This window comes from Poromitra crassiceps (genome assembly GCF_964638095.1).
Source record: "Poromitra crassiceps genome assembly, chromosome: 16".
NCBI lineage: Eukaryota > Metazoa > Chordata > Actinopteri > Beryciformes > Melamphaidae > Poromitra > Poromitra crassiceps.
Window position 1 is genome coordinate 34,854,166 of NC_139645.1, and position 14,760 is coordinate 34,868,925.

General features: G+C 45.7%; 2 protein-coding genes across 2 annotated transcripts in view; one reads left to right on the forward strand and one right to left on the reverse strand.

Moving 5' to 3' along the window:
• LOC310791605 (asc-type amino acid transporter 1-like) overlaps nucleotides 1-14,760 on the reverse strand; it is a gene marked incomplete at both ends in the record, with an annotated part of 476,832 nt that overhangs the window by 331,049 nt on the left and 131,023 nt on the right. The gene's annotated exons all lie outside the window — the stretch shown is intronic.
• Nucleotides 8,860-14,760, forward strand: part of LOC310791143 (protein NLRC3-like) — a gene marked incomplete at both ends in the record, with an annotated part of 46,084 nt that continues 40,183 nt past the window's right edge. Inside the window, 2 exons of the mRNA XM_083652839.1 lie at nucleotides 8,860-8,883; nucleotides 11,997-12,228. Of these exons, the coding sequence (XP_083508965.1) occupies nucleotides 8,860-8,883; nucleotides 11,997-12,228 (256 nt within the window). The remainder of the gene's footprint in view (nucleotides 8,884-11,996; nucleotides 12,229-14,760) is intronic.

The window sequence follows — 14,760 nt, forward strand, 5'->3', positions numbered from 1 at the left end:
GACCAGTACAACCACAGTCTGATCTGCTGGCCACTGAGCAGCTCCACTGGAGAGGTTGGGGGTTAAGGGCCTTGCTCAAGGGCACCTCAGTGGTGTGGATGAGGGAGGGGCAAGCACTGCCTTTTCACTTTCCCCACCCAGATTTATCCTGCCGGTCCCGGGGATTGAACCGACGACCTTCCGGTCAGCTCGCTTCTTTGGCAGACTCAGGAGAAGTCTTTCAAAATAAAGACCTCAACGTCTACACCAAAATATCTGTTTAGCTGGCAGACGTTATGACAACTCTCCTCTCCAGCTGTAAGGTGTGAACGCTGTACGGTCCCACCTCAGGATGCATGAGGCCTTCCATATCAGATGTCTGCAACACATCCTGAGGATAACCTGGCGTTACCAAGTGCCCCATAATGCAACACTCCACAAGACCAACTGCAGGCTACCACCAACACCAAGCAAGTGAAGCAAGTGTGTGGCTAAAAGGTGCGTGTGTGTGTGTGTGTGTGTGTGTGTGTGTGTGTGTGTGTGTGTGTGTGTGTGTGTGTGTGTGTGTGTGTGTGTCACTCACCATCATTTTCCCTCTTTGTCTTCTTCCACTTATAGAGCAGCAGCAGACTGACGGTCACCAGCAGAACCACGACCCCCACTGTCACACAGATCACCAACACCTGCAAGTCAACTGTGTGAGAGACTTAGAGGGAGAGTGGGGAAGATGGGAGAGAGGGGGGCGGGGGGGCAGAGAGAGCAGGTTAGGGCCATATTATTATTATTATTATTTGTTTTGACAGAAATTCTTAAAAACAGGCTTCAGACTGCAGAGAACAAATTGATGAGGGTAATATTGAAACTGAGCCCTCGGTCTCACATTGGCAGGAGCCATTTTCAAATTCTCGGCTGGCTTCCAGTGGAGGCACAACCACGGGAAAGGGTAGACTTAGCATGGTCCACAAGATCATTTATGGCTCTGTCCCCGAGTTCTTACACAAGTATTTTACTCATGTCAGGGAAACTCATAGTGTTTTTACTAGATCGTGTATCCCTTTAAGACCGCGAACCGCGTCTACGCGGTTCCCGGTATTAAAGGGATACACACACAAATGCTGCATCAGGTATCAATGGGTTAAAAACATTAACTAGAGCATGGCTGTTGGATAAGGTGCCTCTGTAGTGCCTCCCTGTTTTATATAGTTCTCCCATTTTGTTATCTTGTATTGCTTTTTAATTTACCGTTATTGCTATTTTTTTCAAATTCTTACTATTGATTGATTTGTATTGCTTTCTAATTGACTTTTATCTGTCTATTTTTATCTATCTAATTCTTACCATTGTTTGATTTGTATTGCTCCCTTAATGTTGTATGTTTTTGTATGTCTCGTTTTTTTGGCATACATTATTAAATAGCTGCACTGAATACCCAGGTATTTGAACTAAAACAAAAGAAAAGTCATTTTTGGGTTCAGCTTGACTTTAAACTTGATTTGGTCATTTATCATACATTTTTGTTCTTCTACCCATGGATGGATTACTGGACGGACCAATGGGGAACTGGCCCAGAGGCTCAAGAGCTCAGGGGGCCTTAACCCAGAGCTCATCAGACAACCCCCCCCCCCTCACCCCCCCCCCCCATCCGCTTCTATGAAGCAACATTTCTCTGATCTGTGACAGAGGCAGATGTGACAATGCCTCTTCTTCTACCTAACCTCATCCTGTTTAACAGAGCTCTCTGTTTCTCAGTATTGCTCAAGGTTTCCTGCCTGTCAGGTTCTCTCACACACTCACATGCAAACATCACATGACTCAAGCTGTGTTTTCTCTCCAGAAGCTGTATGTGTGCCCAGGCACGCTTTGTCTCATCATCTACCTATACGTCTCAGGCTGGACTAGATCCAGAATGCTGCTGCATATCTTCTGATAACAACTAGGAATATGCATATATATATATATATATATATATATATATATATATATATATATATATATATATATATATAATAGGCATATTTCTCCATACTGGCTTCTCTGCACTGGCTCCCTGTAAAATACAGAATAGAATTTAAAATCCTTCTCCTCACCTACAAGGCCCTTAATGGTCAGGCACCATCATATCAGAGTTCATAGTACTACTACTACTACTCGTGGTTCATATAGTTCTGAGAAGTAGAGCTACCAGGCTCATCTTCTTTGGAACCATCTTCCAGTCTCGGTCCCGGAGGCAGACACCCTCAGTCTCCACATTTAAGAGTAGACTTAAAACTTTCCTCTTTGATGAAGCTTATAGTTAGGGCCCCTAGTTATTCTGCTATAGGCTTAGACTGCCTTCTCTTCCAATTAAAGTGGAGTGTTTTCCATGAGACACTGAGCTCTATCTGCTCTCTCTCTTTGTCTCTCTCAAGCCAACCAGTCAAGGCAGATGGAAGCCCACCTAGAGCCAGCTGCTGAAGGCTTCTTCCCGTTAAAGTGGTCTTTCCTAGGCTGATATGTTACGTTCTGGCTCACCTTCAACTTTACAGGCTGATATATTATGTTCTGGCTCACCTTCAACTTTACAGGCTGATATGTCATGTTCTGGCTCACCTTCACAGGCTGATATGTTACGTTCTGGCTCACCTTCACAGGCTGATACGTTCTGGCTCACCTTCACAGGCTGATATGTTACATTCTGGCTCACCTTCACAGGCTGATATGTTACGTTCTGACTTACCTTCACAGGCTGATATGTTACGTTCTGACTTACCTTCACAGGCTGATATGTTACGTTCTGGCTCACTTTCACAGGCTGATATGTTATGTTCTGGCTCACTTTCACAGGCTGATATGTTACGTTCTGACTACTTCACAGGCTGATATGTTACGTTCTGGCTCACTTTCACAGGCTGATATGTTATGTTCTGGCTCACCTTCACAGGCTGATATGTTACGTTCTGGCTCACTTTCACAGGCTGATATGTTACGTTCTGGCTCACTTTCACAGGCTGATATGTTACGTTCTGGCTCACTTTCACAGGCTGATATGTTACATTCTGGCTCACCTTCACAGGCTGATATGTTAGGTTCTGACTCACCTTCACAGGCTGATATGTTACGTTCTGGCTCACCTTCACAGGCTGATATGTTAGGTTCTGACTCACCTTCACAGGCTGATATGTTACGTTCTGACTCACCTTCACAGACTGATATGTTACATTCTGGCTCACCTTCACAGGCTGATATGTTACGTTCTGGCTCACTTTCACAGGCTGATATGTTACGTTCTGACTCACCTTCACAGGCTGATATGTTACGTTCTGACTCACCTTCACAGGCTGATATGTTACGTTTTGACTCACCTTCACAGGCTGATATGTTACGTTCTGGCTCACCTTCACAGGCTGATATGTTACGTTCTGGCTCACCTTCACAGACTGATATGTTACGTTCTGGCTCACCTTCACAGACTGATATGTTACGTTCTGGCTCACCTTCACAGGCTGATATGTTTGTTCTGGCTCACCTTCACAGGCTGATGATATGTTACGTTCTGGCTCACCTTCACAGGCTGATATGTTACGTTCTGGCTCACCTTCACATACTGATTACGTTCTGGCTCACCTTCACAGGCTGATATGTTACGTTCTGGCTCACTTTCACAGGCTGATATGTTAGGTTCTGACTCACCTTCACAGGCTGATATGTTACGTTTTGACTCACCTTCACAGGCTGATATGTTACATTCTGGCTCACCTTCACAGGCTGATATGTTACGTTCTGACTCACCTTCACAGGCTGATATGTTACGTTCTGACTCACCTTCACAGGCTGATATGTTACATTCTGGCTCACCTTCACAGGCTGATATGTTGTGTTCTGGCTCACCTTCACAGGCTGATAGTCTCTTGCTTGCAGTGACGTTGCTAACGTGATTGTTGACCAAGCAGACGAGCTCTCCTGACAGGCCTGGTGTCAGAGTGATGATGTTGTTCTTCTCATGATCTCCAGAGAAGAGCTGCTTGTCTGTCAGTGTTCGTCCGTCCAGAGTCCAGCTGTACTGAGGACTGTCCCCCTCACAGGAGCAGGACACCCTCATCCTCTCCTGGGACAGACACTCAGAGAGCAGCAGGGGGGAGGACACACGGGCTGAGGGAATAGACTCACATCAGTTTGCACTTTGACAGAATCAGCAATGCAATTAGTAGGTCTATATGATTTCTGCAATGCAGAAAAAACAGACAGAATCATGGAATTTAATCTATCTTCTTCCGGGGTAGCATTAAACCTGCCAGTCTCTAGTGCCAAGGGAAGAGTTCCAGAGCGTATTTTCCATCTGTCCAAATCAAACTTCACATAGGGTTCTACACAGTAACTGTCTTTTATAAGACAATAGGTTCTTAGCTTTGGTTTATACCATATCCTATCTTATCTTTATACAGAAGAAAGATATTACTCATAGAGGGAGTGCGCTTAGCGGTACCTGACAGAGTTCAGCGCTGAATTTCGTGCTATTCAGCATAGCGCCACCTACCAATACCTTACACACACAACACAATCTTGGGCCGGAGTCCCAAACTAGACTTGCAGGCCGCATAGTGGCCTGATAATCTAGTATTATAAATTATATTAATCACACATTATATTATTCTCAGTTAAATTACTGATATTGAGTATTCTCATTAATCCAAATTGAGACAGCATGCCCTCTATAGTCGGGTGGGTGGGGGATAAATTGGGTGCATGGAGGGAGGGGGTCCCCATGAACCCCCTGTAATCCTCACGGTGTCCACATGTTAACATCAAAATTTGTTTTTTGATCTCGAAATATTGTCGCAAGGGTCTATTTGGTGGCAATCTTCACAGCCATCTTGCATTTCCAATTAAAATGGATCATCGTCATAACTTTTGAATTAGACTTACAGAGACAAATGACAAAGAGTTTCTGTGTAATTTTGGCGCAAGTTATTGATTGAGAGGGTTATTTTCACTTTTAGCAAGTTTGGTATAGTAAAAATCACAAAAGTTTATATTATTTACACACAAAATATTGCAAAATATTTGTCTACATATTAGTCGGTGAGCCAGTCGGTGAGCCATCCCCATGCAAAACACACTTCAAACCTATTAGTGCATGGGAAACCTGCTTCCTACTAGACTACTACTTTGTGCTGCAAATTGACAAGTGGCTATGATACTGGAATATGTGGCTTATCAACATTATTACCAATTTCTCCAACCGTTCATAAGAGTAATTATTTACCTTGAATGGAGAGGTGTAGTTTTTGATCTGCGATTGTACTTCCATTTTGATGATAGATGTGAAGGGTATATTGAGCACTGTCAGTCGGGTTGATGTTACTTATCGTAAAAGTTCCATTACTGGGAGTAAAGGATAATCTGTTTTCTAACATGTTAAAGGTAACCATATTATTTCTCACAAAGAAAACTGTGTGAGCTTTGTTTTTCATCAATTTATAATTATATGATTCAGAGAACTGAGTGACCAGTTGGAGAACAACAGTTCCTCCCAGAGCTCCAAAACATTGAGTTCCTTTTTGTCTGCCATCACAGTAGGTTTCCACACCTAAAGACATTCAGAAAAATAAGACACAAAAAATAAATGTCACAATAAATATCCATATCCATAATTTGAGTTGTGGGAAAATATTCATGTGGCTATATAGTTTCTTTCTGCTCTCCCTGTGAGCCAACTAAGCAGCTGCTTAGAGCCCCGCAGCCACCAGGGGGCCCCTGTGGGAAGAAGAATATGACACAGTGCAGTCCATGTTTGAGGACTGGAGCTCTTGTGCGCTCAAGCTACAGTGAAGATTCTGGAAACTAGACATCCAGACGAAAACGTAGGAACTGACAGTATGCTAGCTCGCTGGAAAGCAGGCAAAAAATAGCTCAAAATTGGGTGTTTTTGACAAAGGTAAATGGACTTGACTATTTTCAAACGGGTCCCTTGACCTCTCACATCAAGATATGAATGAATGAATGAAATTGGACGAATTAGAATCAACCACACAAGTCACATGAGTCAGCCATTTCTGACATTATGTCAGCGATATAGGGTTTAAGAGCTCCATGGTCATTAAAACATTTCTGCATCCAGTGGAGAAAAAAATCTCTGAATATAATATTTGCAAGTGCAGTCAGTCAGCTTTACTTTGAGTGTTAACTGATAACTGCATATGGTAGCTGGTTCTATGAATACTTCACTGCCTATCTACTGCGAGGCAGGACCCCCAAATTTACCCTGCTTAGGACCCCCACACGCCCCACTCTCACTACCACCTAGTGTTGGTTTCCTTAAATTATTGCTGCCTTTGATGCTAACTTGTATCAGGCTAAAGCCAAAATTGTATCCATATAATTTATATTATTTGGTATATAGATTATTGTTTAAAAAATCTTTCTGGTTTCTTTGCTAATTTGTCACTTTGTTTAGAGAAAATCAGATAAAAATTTTGTGTGAACTCAATGTATGTGTCGTGCTCTGTCTGAAACCTTGGATAACATTGTGGTAAGGCACAAAGAGGTTCCTTAACCATTAGGCCTGACAGGACGACCTCCCATTTTTGGCCTGGCCTGGTCACCTTTATATTGATTCAACACAAAACAACGTATTCACACAATATACAATCATCAATGTATTTATGTGATAAATAGTGAAACAGCTCACCATGAGAAACTCCAAGTAGCACCATCAACAGTCCAATCACAGCCTCCATGTCTCTGTTCACCCTCAGCTGAGCCAGTCGCCGCTTTCAGACAGATGCCAAACTGTACCCTAAAAAAGTCAAAATGTCAAACTGTACCCTAAACAAGGTCAAAATGTCAAACTGTACCCTAAAGTCAAAATGTCAAACTGTACCCTCAAAATGTCAAACTGTACCCTAAAAAAGTCAAAATGTCAAACTGTACCCTAAAGTCAAAATGTCAAACTGTACCCTAAAAAGTCAAAATGTCAAACTGTACCCTAAAAAAGTCAAAATGTCAAACTGTACCCTAAAAAAGTCAAAATGTCAAACTGTACCCTAAAGTCAAAATGTCAAACTGTAGCCTAAAAAAGTCAGAATGTCAAACTGTACCCTAAAAAAGTCAAAATGTCAAACTGTACCCTAAACAAGGCTAGGTCGAAACCTAGCATATGGCCGGCGTGGGAAAGCGTTGATGAGCCTGTTGTCAGCTAAAGTGGCTGGTCGATTTGAAATTGTAACAGCCATGCACTTTTACCAGGCAGGCATATTTTGTGTGAACAAATCGCTTGTGAAACAACGCAGTGTCAATAAAGGCAGGCATGGGACAAAATTAGACAATTAAATTAAATTAAATTAAATAAGAAAGGAATATTATGCTCCAAATTCTTACAATTATCAAATTGAACAGCCAAATTGAGATAGCCCAGTAGAATAACATTTTCCATTCCTTCTTCACAAAGAAGAAATTCTCACCTCTATTTTGGTGTAGCTATATAGTGCACCTCTCCATGCACTGCGCATCCACAACAAAACCTCTCCAGTTCAGATTTTTCCTGATATATATAGATAGTCCCGTAGATTCTGCTTTACAACACGCTTTCTCTAACTTGGCAGCTGCCCAGTTGTCGTTGTACTGTAGCATTCTATTGGCTGCTGGTAGGCTACAAATGCGTTCCATAACACACAGAACATAACAGTCCTTTTGCCAAGTTTCCGAGGCAAATGTATTTTGACACTGTTAATGAGCATTACAGCAATATTCGTTGGTGTAAGTTAATATTCTCGGCTTTGTTAATAACACATTTTCCTGTGGTGTGACAAACTCAAAACACATATTTATGTTTTGGTTGCCAGGGACTTTAGTATCCACAAACATGACCACTGGCCTAGACTGAATGGACTAGAAGTGTGTGTTATTACTTCATAGTGAATGAGGATTTGAGCAGACTTATAGGGTAGATGTACATATCGAGTGCTTGGAGCGCTTTGGAGCGAATATGAGTACCGTATTATATCAAGTGAAAGGTCTCAGTGAGATCTTTTCAATGCCAAAAGGACACAACTGACATTTTCACCCATTTTAATTACACAAAAACTGAAAGCCGTAACATTAAAGGTACTTGTTATGTCTGAAAACGTTATGTTATGGCCTGGTTGGCCTTGTTAACTTAGGTACATGTTACTGTGCCTTTAAGAGTTACTGCACCCGATGTATGTGATTGTTGCAAAGCGTGGGTTTACGGCAGTGAAGTAAAGAGCATGAAACTAAGCAACACGGTGTGATTATTTAGCCTCTACCTAAACACAATATTTGGCGAACGAGGATGGCTGACTTTGTTTTACCACCGCCGCCACCTTTCTTACCCGTCCCCAGTGACCCAGCTGTTCCCTGGGATCGATGGCAGAGGTCATTTGAGGATTAGTTGCTGGCTTTGGGGCACTCGGATTTGGAAGAGGATAGGAAGTGCACGGTCCTCCGCCACTGCCTCAGCCAGGAGGGACAGCGGATCTTCGCCACACTCACGTTAACGGATGGCTCCTATGCTACAGCTACCGCCGCCCTAAAGTCTCACTTCAGCACGGGAAGGAGCCGACGCATGCACCGCTTTGAGTTTCGTCAGAGGGCTCAGAAGCCGGGTGAGACGGTCGCGCACTTTGTGTCTGCCTTGCGCGAGCTGGCTAAGCTTTGTGACTTTGGGGTTTTAGAGAATGGACTTATAGTGGACCAACTGATAGAGAAAACGTCCTGTAACCAGCTGAGAGAGAGGCTGTTACTGGAGCCAGACTCCATGACACTGGCGGATGCGTTAGTGATTGGGAAGCAGTTGGAAACGGCTCTATTGGAGGCGCGCAAGTTCGGCCGCGCTGTGCACGAGCCTGTGACGTCATTTTCGCCGTGACTGTGGCTCAGGAGATGGCGGGGGCTGCTGCAGACGTGGTGAGTGACAGTTGGGTGAGTGGACAGGGACAGAGAGAGTGGACAGGGGGCCTAGAGAGGGCAGGCCCAAGTGCTGTAATAACTGTGGCTCCTCTACACATGCAACCAGAGATCAGTCATGCCCTGCTGTGGGCAAGCGCTGTCGTAACTGCAACAGGATGAATCATTTTGCACGCTGCTGTCGCTCCCCTCCTGCCCACTCAGATACAGCTGTTGTTCCCATCAACACACTACAGAGCCCACAGACCTCACTCAAGCATTGCACATGTCGTGTGGGTGGAGCAAGCGTACCGCTCCTGGTGGACACGGGGGCAAAAGTGTCAATACTGAACAAATGCACGTATGATCGACTCTTCAAACACGTGCCTTTGGAAGCAGCAGGTAACGCTCTGTCGGGCTATGGCCACTCCCCCATCTCCACTTTGGGCGTGGCCCGCCTTCCTGTCAGATATGACCAACAATGTGCCCCTGACGCGTGATTTCTAACCCCACATAGGATAAGCAATAACCACGCCCTGTGGCGCCGGGATTGGCCAGGAGCATTGAAGCTTGGGACTAAAGCACCTGGGGTTTTTCATCTTTTAAAATAAAGATGTTTAAAAAACTATTGCTTGTTACATTTTCAGTGCTGTACCTTTTCTCTGGGTAAGAATAGAGCTTGAAATTAACGATATGATACATTATATTATATGAGCTATGAACGTGAACACAATACCGTTTATATTATTGCATGTTTTTGTAGATTGTGTACATTGTGTAGATTACAATTATTATACTTATTATTATTATTATTATTATTATTATTATTATTATTAGGGGAGAGTGGGGTGAGTTGTGCCACTTTTTACTTGAGGTGTCTTTAAAGTGAGGGCATGACAGTAATGCCTCCAACTACAATATGTAAATATATTTCAGGATGTTGTGCACCACTGGGAACACTCCCTTTGGATCTTAAATAAACTGTTAAAAAAATATGGCTATTCTTAAAAAAGTGGTCTCTTGGCACAACTTGCCCCCGGTGCGGGGTAAGTTGTGCCTTTGGAGAGAATACGTTGGGGTAAATTGTGCCATTGATTACTGAAGTAAAACAGAACATTTTCATCTCATATACTGTAATGCTATATCAAAGCAAGACAAAATAAAGATAACACTAAAGTCCAGTGTACTATAACAGGGTTAAACAAGGCTAAACGGTAGCAACAGTTGACCTACATATTTAACATTTTCAGAAATAAAAATTATGTTCAAAATGAACAAAATCAACTATCACAGAGCCAGGCTACACTTGCCAATTCTGCAATATTCTTCAACAAGGTCTATTTAAACATTTAAGAACAAAATGAAATAAAATTTCACTAAATCAACTGCAACTGCACTGGCACAACTTAACCCAGGCCTTTTGGCACAAATCACCCCATCCCCACCATTTTAACAAACTTGTATCATATAGCTGGTTTGGAGCTAACATCATGCTAACAGTATAGCCTCATATTGTAGCTTACTAAAACACTAACACATGTGTGAAATGTTTTCAAGCTTGTCTATAATTGTTCAGACACAACAATCAATAAACCTTGATCATAAAAAATTTACTTTGAGAGGCAAAAAACAGTTTTTTGAACTTAAATGTGCTTAGCTCTTGTGCCATCTGCCTCCCTTCTTTACAGAGTGAGTAAAATGGATGCCTCTTCAAAAATGTGTGGTCAGATGACCAATTTCTTCTATGGTTTTCTAGATACAAGGGGTGGCACAACTTCCCCACTGGCACAACTCACCCCACTCTCCCCTACTATGCTAAGGAAGGTAGGCGACCATAATTCATTTCAATGTCCGCTCTCAATGTCCGCTCTCGAAATCGCTGTCCGTTCTCAAGAGCTATTCAGTTGGTTCATGAAATCGCTGGGCTGCGTGCCCTCCAGTGTTGCTCCTGGCCAATCCCGGCGCCACAGGGCGTGGTTATTGCTTATCCTATGTGGGGTTAGAAATCACGCGCCCCTGACACCAGGTTCTACATCACACAGAGGGGAGCCAACATCATGGGTCTTGATCTGTTCCTCGCCCTGGGCTTTACTATGACTGATGCAAGGGGCCTGCATGTCCTGCAGGTCGCCATTTCCTGGCCCGACCGTTTCCCACATCTGTTTAAAGGGCTGGGCTGCATGTCTGGATTTGTTCACCGGCCTACTGTTGACCTGTCTGTCCGCCCCGTTATCCAGCCTCTGCGGCGCATTCCCCTCGCCCTCCGTGATGCAGTGGAGGCGGAGCTACGCCGCCTGGTGGAGGAGGATGTCATTGAACCAATCAACGCATCACCGTGGGTGTCCAACTTGGTGATAGCCAAGAAACGGGGGGGCGGGCTGCGCCTCTGTGTCGACCTGACGGATGTAAACATCCCTGATAAGTACCCTCTACCCACGGCCGAGGAGCTTACTAGTCATTTCCATGGCTCCACTGTTTTCAGTAAGATGGATTTACGGTTACCTGCAGACTCGCCTGGCACCTGCCAGCATGAACCTCACAGCGTTTGTCACACACATGGGGGTTTTCAGATATAAACGCATGGCGTTTGGACTGTCATCGGCCCCAAGTTGCTTTCAGAAGATAATGTCACTCATCCTGGCCGGAATCCAGGGGGTCTCCATCTACCTGGATGACGTAGTGGTACACGCACCCTCCACCGCGTTGCACGATGCTCGCCTGGAGCAACGTTTTGAACAGTCACACTGAATGCTGAAAAGCGCATGTTTGGAGTTGTGGAGGTCGAGTTCCTTGGCTTCAGGCTGTCCAAGGACAGTATTGCCCCGATCATGTCCCACACTGAAGCCATTCTGTCCCTGCCAGACCCGCAGTCGCCATCCCGTCTATCCTCTTTCATGGGGATGGCCACCTACTATCTGCGGTTCCTACCACACTACTCTGACTCAACGGCCCCCCTGCGCCAGCTGCTCAGAAAGGATGCTGTGTGGGAGTGGACCCCTGCCTGCCATGAGGCCATGCATGCCATCAAACAGCAGCTTACGTCCCCGCCCACATTGACCCATTTCAGTCTGAGCGCGCCAACCTTGGTCACCTGTGATGCTTCTGGGGTGGCGCTTGGTGCGGTGCTCTCCCAGGTCCATGAGGGGGTGGAACGCCCTGTGGCTTTCGCCTCACGGGCACTCACTCCGGCGGAGCAGAGGTACTTGGTGGGGGAGAGGGAGGCCCTGGCCTGCCTGTGGGCGTGCGAGCGCTGGCACGTCTACCTGTACGGCAGGGCTTTCACCATCCGCACGGACCATCAGGCGCTGACAGCACTGCTGGCAACCCGAGGCTCGGGACACAGGCCCATGAGACTGCTAAGAATCAGTACAACTTCAGCCTTAAGTTTGTGCCGGGGCGTGCTAATACAGTGGCTGACCTCCTATCCAGAGCGGTCTCTGTGACAAAGGAGACGAGTGGGGTGACACCAGATTTGGAGGACGACGAAGACTGGGTCAACATTCTGCATGGGCCCCTCAGCACGGTAGTCACCCTGGCAGAGCTGCAGCAGGCCTCAGCTGAAGACGAGACTCTCAAAACCATCCGGGCTTATCGCCAATATGGCTGGCCTGCCACGGTGGACAACAATCTGCTTCCCTACCACCGGGTCCATGACGAGCTCTCCTGCTGAGGGGCTGTGTGCCTCGCTCGCGGCCCCCGCACCATTGTACCACAGACTCTGAGGGCCGGAATACTGTACATGGCGCACGAGGGGCATCTGGGGGTGGTCAAGGTGAAGCAACGTTTGCAGAGATACAGTGTGGTGGCCCCCTATAGACTCTGACATAGAGGAGCTGGTGCGTAACTGCACCTGCTGCCTTCTGAGCCGGAAGACAGGCCAACCTGCTACAGCACCCCTCACTCCAACCCCTTGGCCGTCTGCACCATGGGAACATATCCAGGTTAACCTCTGTGGGGAGCTCCATGGGGCGCCCGCACATGCACGCTACCTGCTGGTGGTGCATGACCTGCATTCGAAGTCGCCGGAGGCTTTTAAACTGAGCTCCATCACCACACACACAGTCATCCACCGCCTCACCAACCTGTTTGGGCGCTGGGGCCTACCCAGTGTCATCACAACGGACAATGGGCCCCAATTTGCGTCAGCAGAGTTCTCAGAGTTCCTGGCACTGCGGTCCATCAGACACATCAGGACAGCAGTGTATTCACTGTGGTCCATCAGACACATCAGGACAGCAGTGTATCACCCGGAGAGTAATGGGGGGGTGGAAAGACTAAATAAAACCCTCAAAAATGGAATCCGAGCCTGCCTGGAGGAAGGGAAAACCTTCAGTGCCGCACTCAACCAAACTCTCCTGACCATCCGGGCATCCAAGCACTCCACCACGGGGGTGTCACCTGCACTGCTCATGATCGGGCAGGAGCTAAAGCAACCACTGGACTGTTTGAGAGCTGAGCCAGCTCCTGCACAAGGGAGCCCAGGGCTCCAGAAAGTCAGAGCCCGGGTCCAAGGTTCACAGGAGGTTTGATGCCTCTCGCAGAGTACAGACCCCCACACTGTCTGCAGGGGACTGGGTCAGGATTAAACATCCCCACCGCCAGAACAAGCTGAAGTCATTCTGGTCTGGACCCCTCCAGGTGACTCAGCAGCTGGGTCCGGCCACGTACAGACTGGACAACGGGAGCCGCTGAGCAGCTCCAACAGCACCTGCACCACCCCTGTCTGCAGCGACGGCGCTTGGCTGGCAGCCCAGACCAGGAGCAAATCGGGTGGGGGGTAACCCACCGCCACAGCCAGAGGCTGTTCCCCAGCCTGCGCGCCCTCAGAGAGTGAGGGTCCCGCCCGCCTGGCATGGAGACTATGTGACTGGGTGATAAGGGACACAGAAGGATGTGGACTGAATGTTATGTTTCTTTAAAAGGGGGGTGGGGGGAGAAAATGTTATGTCTGTACATGTTACTGTGCCTTTAAGAGTTACTGCACCCGATGTATGTGATTGTTGCAAAGCGTGGGTTTACGGCAGTGAAGTAAAGAGCATGAAACTAGCAACACGGTGTGATTATTTAGCCTCTACCTAAACACAATAGTACTGTAGGGGTTTGTCTGCTGCCAAAAGGGCGTAACTGCAGCCTTTTGACACTGAACAAGCATTGTGCATAGAGGATTCTACCAGCACTTAGGTCAACTCAAAATGCTGCTGACGTAAGTAATGCTAGCATGGCACCATAATCAAATAATTTCTACTATCCTATTTATATCCTATTTAATCAATAGTACATTCTATTAATGTTAGATTAATAATTAATAATAAATCTATTAATATTAGATTATTAGGTCAATATTAGATGAAAGTAAATAATTAATATCCCCATGTAATGCTTAGGTCTGTGTCTATGTTCTAATGTGAGGAGTATGAACTGGTCAAGATGACCTCTGGTAGTCAGACTGCTGCTAGATGAAGTTGTGTGTGTGTCAGGACCTGGGACACACACACACACACACACACACACACACACACACACACACACACACACACACATATATATATACACACATACATATATACACAGTACACACATACATGTATATATATATACTGTATAGGTGTGTGTGTGTGTGTGTGTGTGTGTGTGTGTGTGTGTGTGTGTGTGTGTGTGTGTGTGTGTGTGTGTGTGTGTGTGTGTGTGTGTGTGTGTGTGTGTGTACGCATATGTGTGTCTCCCGGTAGGTCACATGACTTATTGACGTGTCCTCCTGGGACACAACTTCCACAACAAGCATACTGTATAGAGACGTAGTGGTCATTTAGAATGAAAGTAGAATGAATGAATTAGAATGAATTAGTCTTTTATATAGTTGAATGTTTCTAGCTGTTTATATGAAGGAAGTTTATTTAA